This window comes from Mus pahari, chromosome 21 (assembly GCF_900095145.1).
Source record: "Mus pahari chromosome 21, PAHARI_EIJ_v1.1, whole genome shotgun sequence".
Lineage (NCBI taxonomy): Eukaryota > Metazoa > Chordata > Mammalia > Rodentia > Muridae > Mus > Mus pahari.
Window position 1 is genome coordinate 19,607,485 of NC_034610.1, and position 18,221 is coordinate 19,625,705.

The following is an 18,221-nucleotide window of genomic DNA, read 5'->3' on the forward strand; positions in this document are numbered from 1 at the left end:
AGCCCTGGCTGTCCTGGAACTCACTCTGTAGACCAGGCTGGCCTCGAACTCAGAAATCCGCCTGCCTCTGCCTCCTGAGTGCTGGGATTAAAGGCGTGCACCACCACTGCCCGGTCTAAATACTTTTAAAACCAGGTGTGGTGGTATACACCTTTAATCCCAGCATGTGGGGGCAGATCTCTGTGAGTTTGAGGCCAGCCTGGTCTACAAAGTGAGTTCCAGGACAGCCAGGGCTACACAGAGAAACCCTGTCCTGAAAGAAACAAAACAAAACAAAACTGTGAGAACATCTTTAGCACGTGAGTCCCTATGTTCACTTCTGACGAAGGAAGGAAGGGACGGAAGGAGGGAAGGAGAGAGCCCAAAGAGATGACTAAGCAGATAAGGTGATGTCACCAGGTCTGTTGACTCAAATTCAATTCCTGAGATCCACAAGGTGAAAGGAGGGAACAAACTTTTATAAGTTGTCCTCTGCTGTCCACGCTTGTGTCACCCAAGCACAGAAACAAGTAGTAGACATAACAAAAAGAAAAGAGAAATACAACTGAAACAGAGCATGGACCAATTACGAAAGTGGAACACTGAACAAAAAGTACAGTTTACAGACTGGCTTGGCATGCTGTGCTTCCTGGAGCTTAAACACCAGCGACCTCAGTCTCCCTAATGTCTGCGGTCCAAGGTGGCAAAGAGACGGACAGCAGTGGTCAAGAGAAGATGAAGGCCCTGGCCTGGGGGAAGGGGTGCACAGCAGCTGATAGAAGCAACCCAAGCTGGGGCTAGGGGACCAGGGAATAGACTCTGCTCCCTAAAGATCAGGATGCAGAGGGCGTCTCTCTGTCCTGCTCCTGCACTGTACCCAGGACCCAGCCATAAAGGACTCTGCCTTTCACCAGAGGTCTAGAAACAAAGTATGAAATACCATTTGATTAGAAAGCAAGGGCATGGGGCTGGCAAGATGGCTCAGCAGGTAAGAGCAATGACTGTTCTTCTGAAGGTCCTGAGTTCAAATCCCAGCAACCACATGGTGGCTCACAACCACCCATAATGAGTCTCTGATGCCCTCTTCTGGTGCATCTGAAGACAGCTACAGTGTACTTATGTATAATAATCAATCTAGAAAGAAAGAAAGAAAGAAAGAAAGAAAGAAAGAAAGAAAGAAAGAAAGAAAGAAAGAAAGGGCCTGACACTGCTTCCAAATCTGTAAGCTGGTATTGTAAATCTAGTTACAAGCATTTGTTTTTTTTTTAAATGTTACTAATAATTACTTTCTCATATTCATATATTCAACAAATTTGTTTCTTTTCTTTTCTTTTCTTTTTTTTAAAGCTTTATTTATTTATTATATGTACTTACACACATAGTTGTCTTCAGACACTCCAGAAGAGGGCGTCAGGTCTTGTTGCAGATGGTTATGAGCCACCATGTGGTTGCTGGGATTTGAACTCAGGACCTTTGGAAGAGCAGTCAGGTGCTCTTACCCACTGAGCCATCTCACCAGCCCTAGTTACAAGCATTTGAACACACACACACACTTCCCTGCATGCACGTGGAAGGTAGAAGACAACTTGCAAGAATTAGCTCTCTCCTTCAATCCTGTGGGTCCTGGGGACTAAACTCAGGCTATGGGACTCAAGTTCTCAGGCACTGTGGCAGCTATTTTGACTCTATGAGCCACCTCCTTGCCTTCCCATATCTTTTTCCCTTTCTTTTTTGTTTTTGTCTTGAAATAGAGTCTTGCTGTGGAACTCAGCTTGGCTTCTTGATAATCCTCCTGCCTCAGGCCCCTCCTGTTGGGGTTATAGGCCTGTACCACCATGCCTGGACAACTCCACTCGAGCCCTAGCAGCTTTCCTCAGGGAGCTGGGAGCTGCTGGCTCTAGTTGGGGCCTCCATTCTTGAAACATCTGTATTGCCCGTGGCTTCAGCTCAGCTTGCAATCATGTTTTCTGGACACTAGGTTTTCTGTTCCCTCATCTTTGGAAAAGCAATCCCTATAGGATCTGCGGAGTTCTAGCTTCCGGTGTTCTTGGTTCACGACTGTTGCCATTCTGAGCTTTTTCTTCTTGGTGGTTCTGGGATTTGAACCAAGAGTCTTTAGCATGGTAAGCAGGCAGGCATTTTGGTACAAGCTATACTCTAAAGCCTGTTATTCTGGTTATTTAATATTTGATTATTAAATGTTGTTACTTTATAAAGAATATTATGTGCACACATGTGCACATCATGCATGCCATGACGTGCAAATGGAAGCTGGCAGACAGCCTGAAGGAGTCAGTGCTTTTCCTCCCCCACACAGGTCCCAGTTAGCTCTACCTACAAGTAGCTCTACCATTCTACTACTGAGCCACCCCAAAGGCGCCTATTCGGATTCTAGACCCCTCCCTTGTGAATACTTTATTCATTGTTGCTTTACATGTCGAGTGTTTTTCCTTCATATATGTACTCTACATGCATGTCTGGTGCCCACAGAGGTCAGAAGACGGTGTCAGATCCCCTGGACCGGGAGTTACAGATGGTTGTGAGCCACCACATGGGTTGCTGAGACACCAACCCAGGTCCTCTGCAAGAAAGCAAGTGCTTTCAACCACTGCATCTCTCCAGCGCTGCATTGATACGTGTCTAATGTCTAGGTGCATGTGTTAGAGGACATCCCGAGGGAGTTGGGCTCTCCTGTACTTTGATAGCACATATGTAAGTGAACTGTGCTCATGCCTGCTGCCTTGCAGGGGTCAGACCCAGAGGGTATGGATGGTTGTGAGTCACAGTGTGCGTGCTGAGGAAAGCTGCAGTGTTGGGTCTTGCCTCCCACCTTGCTTGAGACAGGATCTCTTCATTATTCAACACTGCATGTACCAGGCTGGTACTCAACACTGGGATTACAAGATACTCAGCTGCTTCTGCTGCTCTTCCTCCTCCTCTCATCATCATCATCATCATCATCATCATGTGTATGTATAATGGGTATGTATGTTAGGTTGTTTCTGAAGGTTGCACTAGAACTTTCAGGAGTTGGTTTTCCATTCCATCATGGGAGGGACACAGGGATGGGTTCTTTTGTCTGCCAATTAAAGACTTAAAAGACAGGAGAAGAGGGCCAGGCACACACCTTTAGTCCCAGCACTCAGATGACACAGGCAGGCAGATTTCTTTGACTTTGAGGCCACTACATAGGGAGTTCAAGGACAGCTGGGGCCACATAAAGAGACTGTCTCAAAAATATTTTTCACAGCTGGGCGTGGTGGCACACGCCTTTAATCCCAGCACTCGGGAGGCAGAGGCAGGGGGATTTCTGAGTTCGAGGCCAGCCTGGTCTACAGAGTGAGTTCCAGGACAGCCAAGGCTACACAGAGAAACCCTNATTTCTGAGTTCGAGGCCAGCCTGGTCTACAGAGTGAGTTCCAGGACAGCCAAGGCTACACAGAGAAACCCTGTCTCGAAAAAACAAAACAAAAAACCCCTGTAGAGATGCCTTTTACTAAATCTAAAGCGGCAACACCAGAGGTAGGAGAGGAGAGCTTTCCTGTGACTCACGCGGCCTGCGCTGGGACAGCCAGTCTGCTTACATGGCTAGAGAATAATGCCAATCAGGGCCTTGTCTCCTCAGTCACAGGAGGCCCTCTGCTGGCCCATCATGGGAAATAGTCCCCAATTCTGGCCTGAGATGACTACAGGGTCATCTAGAGTTCCAGGTGTGTGGGTTTAAAAATGTGTGGTGTGAACTGTTTCAAACAGCTCCCTGATTGAGGCTGTGCCTTTAGGAGGAGGGATAATCAACTCTGTTCATTGCGTTGCTTTCTCAAGTTGTCTAAGGAGTGTTCAGAATGGTGGCAGATGGGTAGTCTGGCTGGCTGGCTGGCTGACTACCAGTTGCTCTGTTAAAAGCCAGGGCAGCAAGGGCGAGGCCAAAAGCTGTCAGTTAGGAAACCACATTCCCCATCCCTCAGCCTTTATGTATTTGCACAAACTGGGACAACAAAGTACTTGCCATCGGCATTTAAAGAGCTTGCCATGAACATTCAATTGTCATTTTAACAGAAATGATTTCATTTTTAAAAATTTTTTATTTTCTATGGATGCGTTTTTGCTTTCCCGTCTGTGTACCTGGTGCCCTCAGAGACCATAAGATATTAAACCTCCTGGAACTGAACTTACACATGGTTGTGAGCCTTCATGTGGTGCTGGGGATTGAAAAGAAAAGCTAGTGCTCTTAATTGTTGAGCCATCTCTCCAGTCTTCCATTTTAACAGATTTTTTTTTTTTTTTTTTTTGAGACAGTGTCTCACTACTATGTAGCCATGGCTGGCTGGCCTGAAACTCTCTATGTTGACCAGGCTGACCTCAAAACTTACAAAGTCCATGCCTGTGAGTGCTAGGATTAAAGGTATGTGACCACACCCTGTCATTTTAACAATATTTAACCCTGCCCAGTTGTCTAGGAAAGGTAAATCCCCACGTCTGTCCGAAGATGGCAAATGTAGCCCAGTCTGCTTTACATAGTTGGTATGGTGACCCCAGTTTTACAAATGAAGTTATAGGCTTCAGTGGTGCAACCTAGTTCAGAAGCATGTAAGTATCATAATTAGGGGTTTAAGTCGTTTTTGATTCTAGTTAGCCATAGGCACTCTGGGGTCACACACACAATATACTGACTCTTTCTAGACTGCCCAACAGCTGCAGAGACTTGAAGCCTCAGGTTCACTACTATCCACTCAAGCCCCTCTGGGTGTCTCCCTTTCCTACATACTATGTCTGGCTGGATGTGTTTGTTTTACAACCAAGAAAACACGAGGTCCCTTCTCTAGTGGGATTGGGCAAGAATGTCTGGATGTCAGAGGCTTATGTCCCAAACACAAGAGAGGTGCAAGGCGGGCTGGTGAGATGGCTCAGTGGGTAACAGCACCCGACTGCTCTTCCGAAGGTCCGGAGTTCAAATTCCAGCAACCACATGGTGGCTCACAACCATCCGTAACAAGAGCTGACTCCCTCTTCTGGAGTGTCTGAAGACAGCTACAGTGTACTTACATATAGTAAACAAATAAATTTAAAAAAAAAAAAAAAAAAAAAAAGAGGTGCAAGGCTATAGAAAGGTTCCTAAAAATTTTGTTGGATTCAGTCATTACTAGCTTACTTACTTATATATGTATTTTTGTGCTGGGAATGGAACATAGGCATGGTAGGCAAGTCTCTGCCACTGAGCTATGTCCCCAGGACATCCAGTGAAATTTGCATTTAAGATACAAACATACTGAGCCGGGCGTGGTGGCGCACGCCTTTAATCCCAGCACTCGGGAGGCAGAGGCAGGCAAATCTCAGTTCGAGGCCAGCCTGGTCTACATGCTGGATGCCGTGTCCTTCCTCGGGCGTTTCCAGAGCCTCGCGTCGGCGAAGGCGGAGAGACTCCGCATTTACATGACTGGACAGGCTTGAGCCGCAGCCGTGAGCGAACGGACAGCTCTGTGCCGCACCAGGCCCGGGCGGAAGTCGCAGTGAGCACTTCCGCCAGGCGGGCGGTTGCCTGGAGGGGCAGTGACGTCGACGGAAGGGGCGGGTCCGCCGGGAGCCAGGCAGCGCTGTGCCGCGCCGGCCGGGAGGGGGCCGGAGCCCGGCCATGGCGGCGGCGGCGGCGGCGGCGGGCGCCGAGGGGCGGCGCGCGGCTCTGGAGGCAGTGGCAGCGCCGGAGCGGGGCGGCGGGAGCTGCGTGCTGTGCTGCGGTGACCTGGAGGCCACGGCGCTGGGCCGCTGCGATCACCCGGTGTGCTACCGGTGCTCTACCAAGATGCGGGTGCTGTGCGAGCAGCGCTACTGCGCCGTGTGCCGCGAGGAGCTGCGCCAGGTGCGCCAGCGGGGCGCGCGACGGGGCGCGGGGAGGGCGGACTCCTGATGGCTTTGCCTGCTCGGTGTCCGGCCGCGGCCTGGCCTCGCCCGCTCCCTCCGGAGGCCGGGTGGTCGGTCGGGGCGCCATGCGATCACCGGGCCTCCTGGGGCTGGGAGAAGCCAGAGGCGGCTGGGCCGGGGACGGAGGATCGATGCCTGTGGGAACTCTAAGCCTGGGGACTTCCCTATGACCTGGCTGCGGGAAGGGCAAGGTCAGGTCGAGAGCCCTCCTGTCTGTGAATCTTGATTTTTTTTCGGGATCGTCACTGAGGTGGAGCCGACAGCCAGGGGGAACCTCCAGACACTGTCTATTCTGGAAGGTGACTGCTCTGGGGAAAAAAAGGGTTAAACTGGACATTTCCAGACTAGTTGGGCTTCTGGGCCCCACCTGTGATCCTTAGCTCCTGAGACAGCGTTTCCATTTGTAGAGTGGAGGTTATACTGGGACCTGATTCCTAGGTGCTCGGTGGTCCACAATTTTAGGGAGTTTGCCTCCTTGTTACTAGTTCTAGCTTTGAGGTTTCCTTCCAGAGTGGTGGGAAGATGTTTCTGGTTGTCTAGACGTGGAAATCCCGGAGGGGGTCAGAGGACTCCAGCAATGCCAGCCGTTGGTGGGGAGTATCCAGCTGAACCTCCTTTGGTTTGCTGCCCTTAGAGATCCGTTTGCTTCCAGAATTGTGAAATTACCGTGGTTGGTTCATGGAAGGTTTTGGCTAGTGGCTTCTGCCAGGGAATCACCCTTTTCTATTCTTAGAAGTGACGCACAGATAGAATAATGCCGAAAATTTGGGTTTTTTCTTTTCTTTCTGACCTTTTTCTTTCTCATTGAGATAGGGTCTCACTATGTAGTCCTGGCTGGCCTGGAACTTGTTTTGTAGAACTGGTCTACCAGTATCTCCCTCCTAATTGCTGAGATTAAAGGCAGTGCACCACCACGTCCCGTATTTGAGACAGGGCCTTACTCTGTAGTTCTGGAGGTCTTGGAACTCATTCTATAGACCAGACTGGCCTTGAACTCACACAGATCCACCTGCCTCTGCCTCCTGAGGGCTGGGTCATTCTCCACCATACCCAACACACCCAGCTTTTGATATTTATGTCAAAAGAGTCAGCTGGAATCCTGGAACATTCCCTAAGCATCTATGTTGTACTGGGGAAGAGGGACTAGAAGACCTCAGACAGTAGTGTGGTGGAAGGAGCCTTACCCTACTGGATGAGATCTGGGGTTCAGAAACATCCCTGGAAGCTTTTGGCTGGTGACCTACTCAGGGTCTCGCTGGGGCTTTGCTGGCCAGTCGTGCACACGCTGATGGAAAGGTCTGACAGGGGTTTTGAGCACACACACCTGTAGCTTCCTTCTAGGAAGGAAGACATTTTGTAGGTCCTTATAGGTCCTTATACGTGGTCCTGGCCAGGGCTCTGGGTCTACTCAGGAAGTGAGAACATACATACATGTGTCAGCTATAGCCAGTGTCTGCCCTCCCTCAATCTTTCTGAGCCTCACACCTCTAAGAGCTCTGTGGCAGGGGCTTTTGACATGAGCTGTTAGCTTGCCCTGGCTGGGCTGTGGTTTGTCACTCTGTGCCCCTGGCCAAGCCTGGGCGTCCTCTTAGCCTTGTACCACCATGCTGGGCAGTAGGAGTTCTTGGGAAGTGGGGTGAGATGGTAGCTGTCCAGCTCAGCCTCCCCGGCTATCTTGATTCCCTCCACTGGTAACCTAGCGCCTTCACCCTCAGTGCTATCTTGTCCCTTACTGAGTCTTGCATTACCCTCTGCGTGTGTCCTGTATTCACACCCAGATTTCCAGTGACCCTTTAGTCCCTTCATGTGACTAAAAATTAGGAGGGATGCTTGTTAAGATTTTATATAAAGCCGGATGGGGTGGCATGCACCTTTAATCCCAGCATTCTGAAGCACAGGCAGGCAGATCTCTGAGTTCATGGCCAAGCCTGATCTACAGAGTGAGTTTGTACAGCCAGGGCTATATAGAAACTCTGCCTTAAACAAGACAAATGTGGTGTTGAAGGGCCAGCTTCCTTTGCTGTGACACCTTGTACTGGCTTCGGGGAGGGGGCGGTCTGGGTGTAGTGCAGAGACAGTACACAAGTTGGAAGCTGCTGATCTGGTGAAGAGCCAGGGCAATTGGACTTTTCAGTGTGCAGCTTGGGTGGGCTGCCATCTGGTCTGAGGCTGTGGAGGGATGGACAGTATTGATACCATGCTGAGTAGTGGAGAGGTCTGTGCTCCACCTTTCTTTAGGCGCTTCTTGTGTTCTTCTGGACACATCTCTCTAGAGCCATTTTCTCATCCTGTTGCTCTCCAACTCGTCACGATTCCGGACGGGCCACGCCCCCACCCACAAGCAGGAAATGGGAGGAGAATGCTTAGGGCCTTCCCAGGATTATTCCAAGACCCGGGTCAGCAGGCTGGACCTGGTGATGCAATGGCATTTTCTGTTGTGAGTGCTTGTCTGTCATCTGTGGTCCCTCCCACTCTTCCTCCTGTCTCTGAGACAGTCTCACTATGTACACAGACTGGCCTGGAACTCACAGAGATCTACCTGTTTCTGCCTCCTGAGTGCTGAGATTCCTGGCCTTTCCTGTCCCTAATTGGACTCCCACCATACCTGTTTCTAGCATCTGTGAGCACCTAACATTAGTGTTGTGCATAAATATACACACAGGAATATATATGCATAAAATAATAATTTCTTTCTTAATTTAAAGATTTGCTTTCTTGCCGGGTGTGGTCGCACACGCCTTTAATCCCAGCACTTGGAAGGCAGAGGCAGGTGGATTTCTGAGTTCAAGGCCAGCCTGGTCTACAGAGTGAGTTCCAGGACAGCCAGGGCTTTACAGAGAAACCCTGTCTCGAAAAACCAAAAAAAAAAAAAAAAATTGCTTTCTTTATTGATTGATTGATTGAGATGGGGTTTCTCTGTGTAGCCCTGGCTGTTGTTGAATTCACTCTGTATACCAGGGTGGTCTTGAACTCAGCAGAAATCCACTTGTCTTTACCTCCAGTATGTTGGGATTAAAGGTGTGTGCCACCACATCCGGCTGATTTATTTTTCCTTTATGCATATGTATGCATGTTTTCCAGAAGATGATGTTGGATTCCCCTGGAGCTGGGGTTGCAGATGGTGGTAGCCTCTGTGGGCTCTCGGGGAGAGAAGGAAGCTCTCTTTACCTGAGTCATCTTTCTAGCCCCCTGTGCACTTGCATGCATGGTAGCTCACCTGTCTTATTGAGCACGTGTTGCATGTTGGAGGTGAGGAGTAGCAAGGCCCTCGGGCAGGCACCATCTGAGCAGGCTTCCTACCCCTCAGTCTTCTCTGGAACTGGGTTGCCAATCCCACACAGTTGACTCAGCAGCATCCCTGCCTGGCCTCTGGGTCGTGTGCTGCCTAGCGCATCACAGGGGAGCCATCCAGGGGTCCCCCTGTAGCTCAGCCTCACCCAGACCTGCCCTGAGCTTTTGTCTCAGGCCGTGAGCCCTTTCCTATTCTCCTCACTAACTCCTTGGTTTTGTCCCCTTACAACCCAGGCAGATTATTGGCCCCACACTTCCATGTTCCTTTGTCCCCCTCCTAGCCTCACAGGAATGCCTCCAGGAAGATGGGGCTCTGCTGGTTAGACCCCTGCCTTACCCTCTGGGTACACTGGGGAGCCTCCTGACCACCTTGCTCTTCCAGCACCTGCCCAGGCAGTCCCGCTCTCCTTGCCTGAAGAGGCAGCTTTTTCTGCCATCGCTCCAGGCCTACACCCTTCAGACCCGACACGCCTAGCCTTCCCCTGCACCCATGGCTCCTTTCCTAAGCCTCGTCCTGTACTTCTTCTCCGTTCTTGAGCCAGCCCATGTCTTCCCTCCCTACTCTCAGCCTGATCCAGGTGTATATGCAGCTTAGGCCACCTCCATCAGACTGGTAGGCCTGGGGCCTGCTGGCCTCTGTTTCTGCTCTGCAGATCCTCACCCCACTCCCATTCAGACTTGGCTCAGCGGCCCCTTGAACTACCTCTGCCCTGCAGTCAGATGATTGTGTTTCTTGGTTCTCAGCCTCCGTGGCATAGGTAGAGCAGGTTTGGTTCTCATCCCGTTCCTCTGGTCACCAGCCAGGCTTTCTAAGGAGCTCTGTTGAGCTTCTGGTCTTCCTCCCTGCAGGATGCGTGCTGTCACCCTGCCCTTAATCTCAGGCTGTTTCAAGAGATGTTTTGTAGGTAAACAACAAGCCAGCATGTTTAGGGCATGGATCATAAGACAAGAGGTGATGCAGATGAACTCCCTACTCAGCATGTCCTGGCACTGGCAGCCCACAGAGGTGTTTAGAGGCTGTGCCCATAGACCTGAGGTAGATGAACCTCTTCTGTGATAGCCTGAGATGCCATGCAGAATAGACCCAAGTGCACAGCTGAGAGAGGGCCCTGGAGCTAGTGGCAGTGTCGGGGGCGTCCCTGGCACAGCTTCCTTTAGGGAAGGAAGTTGATCCTCCGCTCCGTCTGTTGGGCTTTTTGGCAGCTTCAGGGAGTTTCCTCGGACTGCTCTTGTGCCTGCCTTGGAGGAGCTAAGTTGGGTATGACTGTGTCTGGTGCTGAGTGGCCCTGTAGTCTGCCTGTGCTCAGGAGTTTTCAGGCTGCATCTTACGGCCCTCCACCAGGTTCATGCCCCCGAGTCCCTCATGATCCAGGCTGGAGAGGAAAGCTTGGGGACGGCTGGAAAGCATAGCCGGTGTGAGCAAAGAAACAGCATGGAATCTAGGGGCTCCTGTCCATGCTTGGGATCCAGAAAAGAGTTTCCTGGGAGGAAGAAAGCTGCCCTATGGAGGTGGGGGGCATTATAGCCCATGGAAGGAATCCCCTCAGGGAACCTTCATTGGTTTGCCTTTAGGGAGGGCACCAGTAGCATATGCCTGTAATTTGGACACTTTGGAAACAGGGGCAGGATTTTTGCTTTTTGGTTTTTAAGACTGGGTTTCTCTATGTAGTCCTGGCTGTCCTGGAACTTGTTTACTAGGCTGGCCTTGAACTCACAGAAACTCACCTGAGTGACCTGTGTGTGTGTGTGTGTGTGTGTGTGTGTGTTTGTATTTTGTTTTTTGGTTTTTGTTTTTTGGTTTTTGGAGACAGGGTTTCTCTGTGTCATCCTGGCTGTCCTGGAACTCACTCTGTAGACCAGGCTGGCTTCAAACTCAGAAATTCGCCTGCCTCTGCCTCCCAAGTGCTGGGATTAAAGGCGTGCGCCACCACTGCCCAGCTGCCTGACCTTTTTAAGATCGAAAAAACTAAATAAAGATGATGTTTGGGGTGCAGTTGTACTTGAGCTAGACAGAGCACAAGACAGGAAGTTCATTTTATTCTGCCTTAGCAGATAGGATTCATTAGGCCACTGCTGACCTGTCCCATCCTAACAGTGGTGTACCTGAATCATGGAGCAGCCTCCTTTGGCTCCCGATAAGGCTGGTTAGAGGAGCAGACTGTGGTCCATGTGCCATTTCTAAGTATAATGTCAGAGTGGAGCTGGACTCTCCCTCGGTCCTTCATAGAACCAGCTTTAGTTATTTCGTTGCTTGGGGCCCTGTGTGTGGGTTGTGATTGTGAATGGGCCCATTCTCCCTGGTCACTCCTGAGTTACCTCAAACTCTTGTATATTTTGGTTCAAAATACCCTGCTGGGCTAAGCCTAGACCTAAGTGGTGACCTTGGTGTGACCTTCCCTAAGGTAGGAATGTACTGGAGAGACCTCAGCCGCTTCCAGGACTGAGCTAAAGCCTGTGATCGGGGTGAGATGTGGGGCAGTAGCAAAGAGGCAGCTGGGCAGGGCAGGGGCTTGAGTCAGAGAGATGTGACAGTTACTGTGGAGTTGGCACTGCAGGTCACCACCTGAGGAGCTTCATGGAGAGAAGAGGGAGCTTTGCAGGGTGCAGGGGAAGGCTTGGACGTCCAGATCCTGTCTCAGGGCACCCAGTGTGCTCCAAGCCTTGCCCTGGCCCCTCTAGGCTCCTACTTCTCTAGGGGCTGAAATATCTCTATGGCTCATACTTGTGACCAGGCCCGGATACCGATCTTGTAGGAGCCCTTCCTCCTGTGGCGTCATGGAAACATGCTAAGGTGGTTCAGGACAGGGTAGCCAGGAGTTGATGCATCTGACAGCTGCTAGGCACCATTTGCTATTTCTTTAGCTGCTGTCTAGAACACATGCCCACACCACCCTGTGAAAGTTGTTCTACACTGAGCTCCTCTGTGCAGCTTTAGGGTGTTGCTGTGGGTGAATACCAGGCCTACAGGAAGCGTGACTGCCTCCTGGTGGAGAGCCTGAATATCACATCTGTTCTATAGTTCCTGTGGGTAACTTGGAATGAGAGGAGGCCTGGGCTGTCTGGGCATCCAGTGGCTGCTGCCAGCTTAGGATTGTTGAGGGCGCCTCTTCTGCCTCTGCTTGGTCCTCGGCCATTCCACCCAGGTCTTGCTCACCGCTCTCTGTCTCTCCAGGTGGTCTTTGGGAAGAAACTCCCTGCCTTTGCCCTGATCCCCATCCATCAGCTCCAACACGAGAAGAAATATGACATCTATTTTGCAGATGGAAAGGTGTTTGCATTGTACAGGTGAGGGTTCTCAGCTGGAGAGGCTGCAGCTGCCCCTCAGAACCAGGACTGGGGGTGTACACACACAGTGCTGGTGACCTCTCTTCCCTCTCGTGAGGTAGGGAGCGCCTGGCTCTCACTGAGGTAGCAGTGGAAATGAGGGGGTTGCTGTTTTAGCCTTTTGAGGGGCACAAGAATATGCAAACATAGTTAACTCGGGGTCTGTAAAGACCCAGGAAGGATATGATTACCGCGGGTCCTATCCCCGCGGCCGAGGGCTAAGACCACAGGCTTGGAGCCCACGCCTTGTGCATGCGCTTGTTGTATTCCTGAGTGGGGGCCTGGCATGTGGCTCTGCTCTGGACAACACTTAGAGCCAACCATGTGGGTGGCTGTGGTTTCTCCCCAGGCAGCTGCTGCAGCATGAGTGCCCACGGTGCCCTCACCTGCCACCCTTCAGCCTCTTCGGGGACTTGGAGCAGCACATGCGCAAGCAGCACGAGCTCTTCTGCTGCAAGTTGTGCCTCAAGCACCTCAAGGTGTGCCTGCCCTGGGGAACCCCCAGAGACTGCCAGGCCCCATAGAGCCCTAGGTTGCTTTAAAGGGGCATGGGAACCTCCAAGTGTCTATCCGGCTCCTCCAGCCTTCAGTGGGCTCTAGGGCGGAGCTGGTATTATTAGGGTCCACTCATTGCCCCTAATGTTCCACTGTGAAGTCAGGAGGTTGGGAGCCCCAACTCTATGTCCAGCCCCGTGTTCTCTGCAGATCTTCACCTATGAGCGCAAGTGGTACTCACGCAAGGACCTGGCTCGTCACCGTATGCAGGGTGACCCTGATGATACATCCCATCGGGGACATCCTCTCTGTAAGTTCTGTGACGAGCGCTACCTGGACAATGATGAGCTGCTCAAGCACCTGCGCCGTGACCACTACTTCTGCCACTTCTGTGACTCCGATGGGGCCCAGGACTACTATAGGTGGGCGGGGCCGGGGCTGCTGCAGGGAGTGGGGCCTGGAGGTACTATAGGTGGGCAGGACCCGGGATGCTGCAGGGAGTGTAGAGGTGATTCTCTCCTGGGACTTTTCTGGGAGTTCTCTGGTTGTACAGTAGATGATCTGGCTTCTGCTGACTCTGTCTGCCAGTGATTATGCATACCTGCGCGAGCACTTCCGGGAGAAGCACTTCCTATGTGAGGAGGGCCGTTGCAGCACTGAGCAGTTCACCCATGCCTTCCGCACTGAGATCGACCTCAAGGCTCATAAAACAGCTTGCCACAGCCGCAGCCGGGCCGAGGCACGCCAGAACCGTCAGATTGACCTTCAGTTTAGCTTTGCACCACGGCACTCACGCCGGAGTGAGGGTGAGCTAGGTGGCTGTAGGCTCAGCCAGGCTTAGGTACTGGGGCCTTCTGTGAGTATCTGCTTCCCAGACCTCAGACCTAGGTCCCAGTTAGACTCCTTCTACCTGGCCGAGACACAGGAGACACCCACCTGGCTGACTCCTCACCATTCCTCGCTCCAAGCACCTGAGCCTGGTGATAGCTGTGAGCTCCTCGCCCGCCGCCCGCTCACACCCCTCTCCAGTGCTTTGCATTTTGGGCTCTGGAGTCCTTGGGGTACTTCTTTGCCTCAGGAGACTATCACTGAAGCCCATTATCCCATCTCCAAAGGTGGGGCTTAGGCCCCTGTCCTTATACCAATTGGGAACTGATTTTTAGAGGTCACAGCTGGTTTGGATTCTGCGGAGTCTGGGCCTATCCTTGTAGATCGTAAGCTGTTGGGGGTGGAGAAGCCTTGTCCTTCCAGACAGGAGCACTGGCCTCAGTGTGGTCTGGACAGTAGTTCTTGTGTCCTGTTGGTTGGCTCGGGACAGTGACAGGCTCTGTACTGACCGCAGGAGTCGTCAGTGGCGAGGACTACGAGGAGGTGGACAGGTACAATCGCCAGGGCCGAGCTGGCCGGGCCAGCGGGCGTGGAGCCCAGCAGAACCGCCGGGGAAGCTGGAGGTACAAGAGGTGGGAGGATTTGCATACCACTGACATTCTCCTGCTGCCACCGCTCCATTGTGGCAGCCGCCAGCCATCAAGCTGGGGATAGGCGTGAGGTCAGTGGGCTCTAGCTAGAGCTCCTGGGCTCCTGAAGGTGGCAACAGTGTTTGCCCAGCAAGTAGAATTTTCTTTCTTCTTTACCCCTTGCTAGCGAGAGACGACAGAATCTGGGGGAGGAATGGCCCCGAGAGCAGAGCACAGTTGTGCCAGGAAGTGCCTGCAAAGCATGCCCGTGCCCAGGCTGCAGGCTGAGCTCGGACACTGCCCATCTTAGGTCTTTCCTCACCTCTGTTCCAACCCAGGGAAGAAGAAGACCGAGAAGTGGCAGCTGCTATCCGGGCCTCTGTGGCTGCTCAACAACAAGAGGAGACTCAGAGGGTTGAGGACCGGGAGGAGGGTAGCAGGCCCAAGAAAGAGGAAGCCGCAGCCAGGGTGCCTGAGGAATCCCGTGGCCACCGGCGTCTGCCCCGGGCTCAGGGTGAAGGCTCAGGTAACCCAGTCAGTCCCATCTAATGGTAGCTCCTCGTCAGTATCTCACCTTCCCCAAGCCTTCCATCACAGCCTTACCTGGACTCATCTTATGTCTGCAGGCTCCAAGGAAGCCTCAGCAAATGGTCCTGTAAGCCAAGAAGCCTTCCCAGCCACAGGCCCAGGCCCAGTGGTTGCCCCCTCAAAGTATGTGTGGGAACTGGGAAGGGGAGTGTGGTAGACAGGGGTAGATGTGGCCAAGGCCTGGTGATGCACCTCTAACCAGTTCTTCCCTCCTTGGACCCAGTACCCTCCCACCGCCCAGCCCTGAGCTCAAGGAGGAAGACTTCCCCAGTCTCTGTGCCTCCAGCTCCTCCTGCTGCACAGCGCTTACCCCAGGCTCTGTAAGCTTGGCACTGGCTTACCCTGGTCCTCACAGGGGCAAGAAGACCTTCCAGGAAGAGGACTTTCCTGCCTTGGTTTCCTCCGCACCCAAGCCCAGCAGTGCCCCCTCCAGCCTCATCTCAGCTTGGAACAGCGGCTGCAGCAAGAAGGGCAACCTACCCACCCCAGGGCCCCAGGCTGTGGTCGGTGGCGGCCAACCTCCCCGGAAGGCAGGGAAGGGGAGCAGGGGAGGCAGGAAGGGTGGCCCAGCCCCAGTGGATGAGGAGGATAGTGGTGGCCTCACTGTGCAGGAGCTGCGGAGTGTGCCCACCATGGTGGCTGTGTCTTCTTTGCTGGCACCAGCCACCAACCAGAGTTCAGCCAAGGTTGGCAAGAAGAAGAAGGTGGGCTCTGAGAAGCCAGGGGCCACATCATCCCCACTGTTGCCCCCTGATCATACCCCTAAGCCCTCTGGGACTGAGCAGGTCCTGGAAGCCCCTTTGAGCAAAGCTGAAGTGCCAGTAACCATCGTCAATGGACATTCCGAAGGGTCAGCCCTGGCACGGAGTGCCCCAAAGGAACCTCCAGGGCTTCCAAGGCCCCTCGGTCCCCTCCCCTGCCCCATACCACAGGAGGACTTTCCAGCTCTCGGAGGCCCTTGTCCACCCAGGATGCCTCCTCCCCCAGGTATGTGTGCCTCATGCTCTGGGTTCCTTAGGCTTCAGAGAAGTGCTAGAGCCGTAGTGTCAGGCTGGGAGCCTGCACATGGTGGGCACAGGGTACCCACTTCTGTTAGAGGAGACGTCTATGCTGCTGAGTACAGTCTGGATGCAAGTGCCACCTTGAGCTGCCACAGTTGGCACTTTGTGGCACTGCTTACGTAGAGCTCTGGCCCCGAGCCTGCTGTGGGGCTGGATGTGGATGGGCCCCAGCGGTTACTGGGGCTGGACATGCAGAATAACGGGTTTAGTTGGGATCACACTGAAGCTCTTATGTCACCCTGCAGGCTTCAGCACCGTGGTGCTCTTGAAGGGCACACCGCCTCCACCCCCACCCCCACCCGGCCTGGTGCCTCCCATCAGCAAGCCACCGCCTGGCTTCTCTAGTCTCCTGCCCAGCTCCCACTCAGCCTGTGCTCCTAGTCCCACCTCTACCACCACCACCACCACAAAAACGTACGTGTGGTGGGCTGCCTGGCCTTTTGCCACTGGGAGCTGGTGGGAGGGTGCGACCTAAGCCACCCTAAAGGCTCAAGCCTCCATCTGACCTCAGACCCAGGCCAGCACCCACACCACGAGCCTACTTAGAACCTGAGAATTTCCGGGAAAGAAACCTACAGCTCATCCAGTCTATCAAGGACTTTCTGCAAAGCGACGAAGCCTGCTTCAGCAAGTTTAAAAGCCATTCGGGAGAGTTCAGACAGGTGAGGTGGGAGTGGGTGGGGGTGGCCTCCCTGGCCCAGGGTGGAAATGACTGGCTGTGCTTCTCTGGTGGCAGGGGATGATCTCTGCGGCTCAGTACTACAAGAGCTGCAGGGACCTGCTTGGAGAGAGCTTCCAGAAGATCTTCAGTGAGCTGCTGGCGCTCCTGCCAGACACAGCCAAACAGCAGGAGCTGCTGTCTGCACACACTGACTTCTGCAGTCGTGAGAAGCCTCCCAACCCCAGATCTAAGAAGAACAAGAAGAATGTGTGGCAGACCAGCACCCAACAGCTGGGCCTGGACTGCTGTGTGTGCCCCACCTGCCAACAGGTACTGGCACACGGTGACGTCAGCAGCCACCAGGCCCTGCACGCTGCCCAGGACGATGACTTCCCCTCCCTTCAAGCCATTGCCAGGATCATCACGTAGCTCCTGCTGGTGAGGGCAGGAGCTGTCACACCCTAGCGCCTCCCTTCTCCTTCCTTCCTCTTCCCCGCTGCTTGGCAGCTAGGTAGGGCCCGGGGAAGGCCGAGGCTCAGGCCTCCTGGTTAGCCAGGCCTGCCAGGTGGACATCAGGAAAGGTCTACCCTGTGCACCATCACTCATAAGTCCTGTCCCGTGCTTGGCTGGGGGTCAGTCTTGGTTTGTGACCTTGTGATTTTGGAATGTGCCAGGGGAGGGAAAGGCTGGGATGCTGGGCCTTGAGCTAGAGCTAGAGGCCTCGGTGGCCCGAAGAGAGTTCTCGTGAGGCAAGCCGATGGCCCCAGAGCTGACAGCTTGGGTCCACTGGTGCTGGAGTCAGATGTCACATGTGTTGTGTAAACAATCGGCTGTTTCATAGAGAATGTTCCGGATTAAAAACAGACACAAAATTGTGCTACTTGAAGTTCAATCTTTTTACAAGTTAAATCTAAGATCTCAAATTGCCTCTGACATTTTATAAAAGACAGTTTATCTTCAAATAAATTTATTTTGCAGTACTGCACACAGCTGGTGTTCTGAGTATCTGCCTCTGAGTGTGTCAGAAAGCCTGGGTACATACTTAATATATGCTATGGTGCAGGGTCTGCCATCATGCAAGGAGGCCTGAAGGACTGACTTAGCCGCAGGGGTTTGTTCACAGGAAGCAGCCGCCTGCCTCAGGTCCCACATGGAACCCTGCTTTCCCAGAACAGGCGTGGCTGTGTACCCATGAAACTGCTTTTCAAAAATCAAAGTCAGCAAAATGGCTCAGTGGGTAAAGGTACTTGCTGCTGCTCTTAACAACTTTAGTTTGATCTCTGGAACCCACACAATGGAGAGAGAGAAGTGACCCCAACAGGTTGTCTTGTGCCTAGACACACATTCATACATATGAGACAGGTTTCTACATAACTCTGGGTTTGTTTTGTTTTCTTTTAAGTTTTTCCAGGCAGGGTTTCTCTGTGTAGCCCTGGCTGTCCTGGAACT

The 18,221-nt window shown here is 52.8% G+C and overlaps 2 protein-coding genes across 3 annotated transcripts in view; one reads left to right on the forward strand and one right to left on the reverse strand.

Annotated features, from left to right (window-relative positions):
• The window catches only part of Npw (neuropeptide W), a 10,598-nt gene extending 4,988 nt beyond the window's left edge, over positions 1-5,610 (reverse strand). Inside the window, exon 1 of the mRNA XM_029533193.1 lies at positions 5,339-5,610. Coding sequence (XP_029389053.1) covers positions 5,339-5,610 — 272 coding nt within the window. The remainder of the gene's footprint in view (positions 1-5,338) is intronic.
• Znf598 (zinc finger protein 598) lies at positions 5,544-17,757 on the forward strand. Of its 2 annotated transcripts, none has more exons than XM_021221099.1 (12): positions 5,544-5,833; positions 12,359-12,471; positions 12,860-12,989; positions 13,216-13,427; positions 13,594-13,811; positions 14,348-14,465; positions 14,801-14,988; positions 15,089-15,173; positions 15,274-16,037; positions 16,357-16,525; positions 16,623-16,773; positions 16,848-17,757. In XM_021221099.1, the coding sequence occupies exons 1-12, from the start codon at positions 5,609-5,611 to the stop codon at positions 17,199-17,201; spliced, it is 2,727 nt and encodes a 908-aa protein (XP_021076758.1). In that variant the 5' UTR covers positions 5,544-5,608; the 3' UTR covers positions 17,202-17,757. The 2 variants fall into 2 exon arrangements, with proteins under 2 accessions (XP_021076758.1, XP_021076759.1); XM_021221100.1 differs by having other exon boundaries at positions 14,348-14,456.
• The last annotated feature ends 464 nt before the right edge of the window (positions 17,758-18,221 follow it).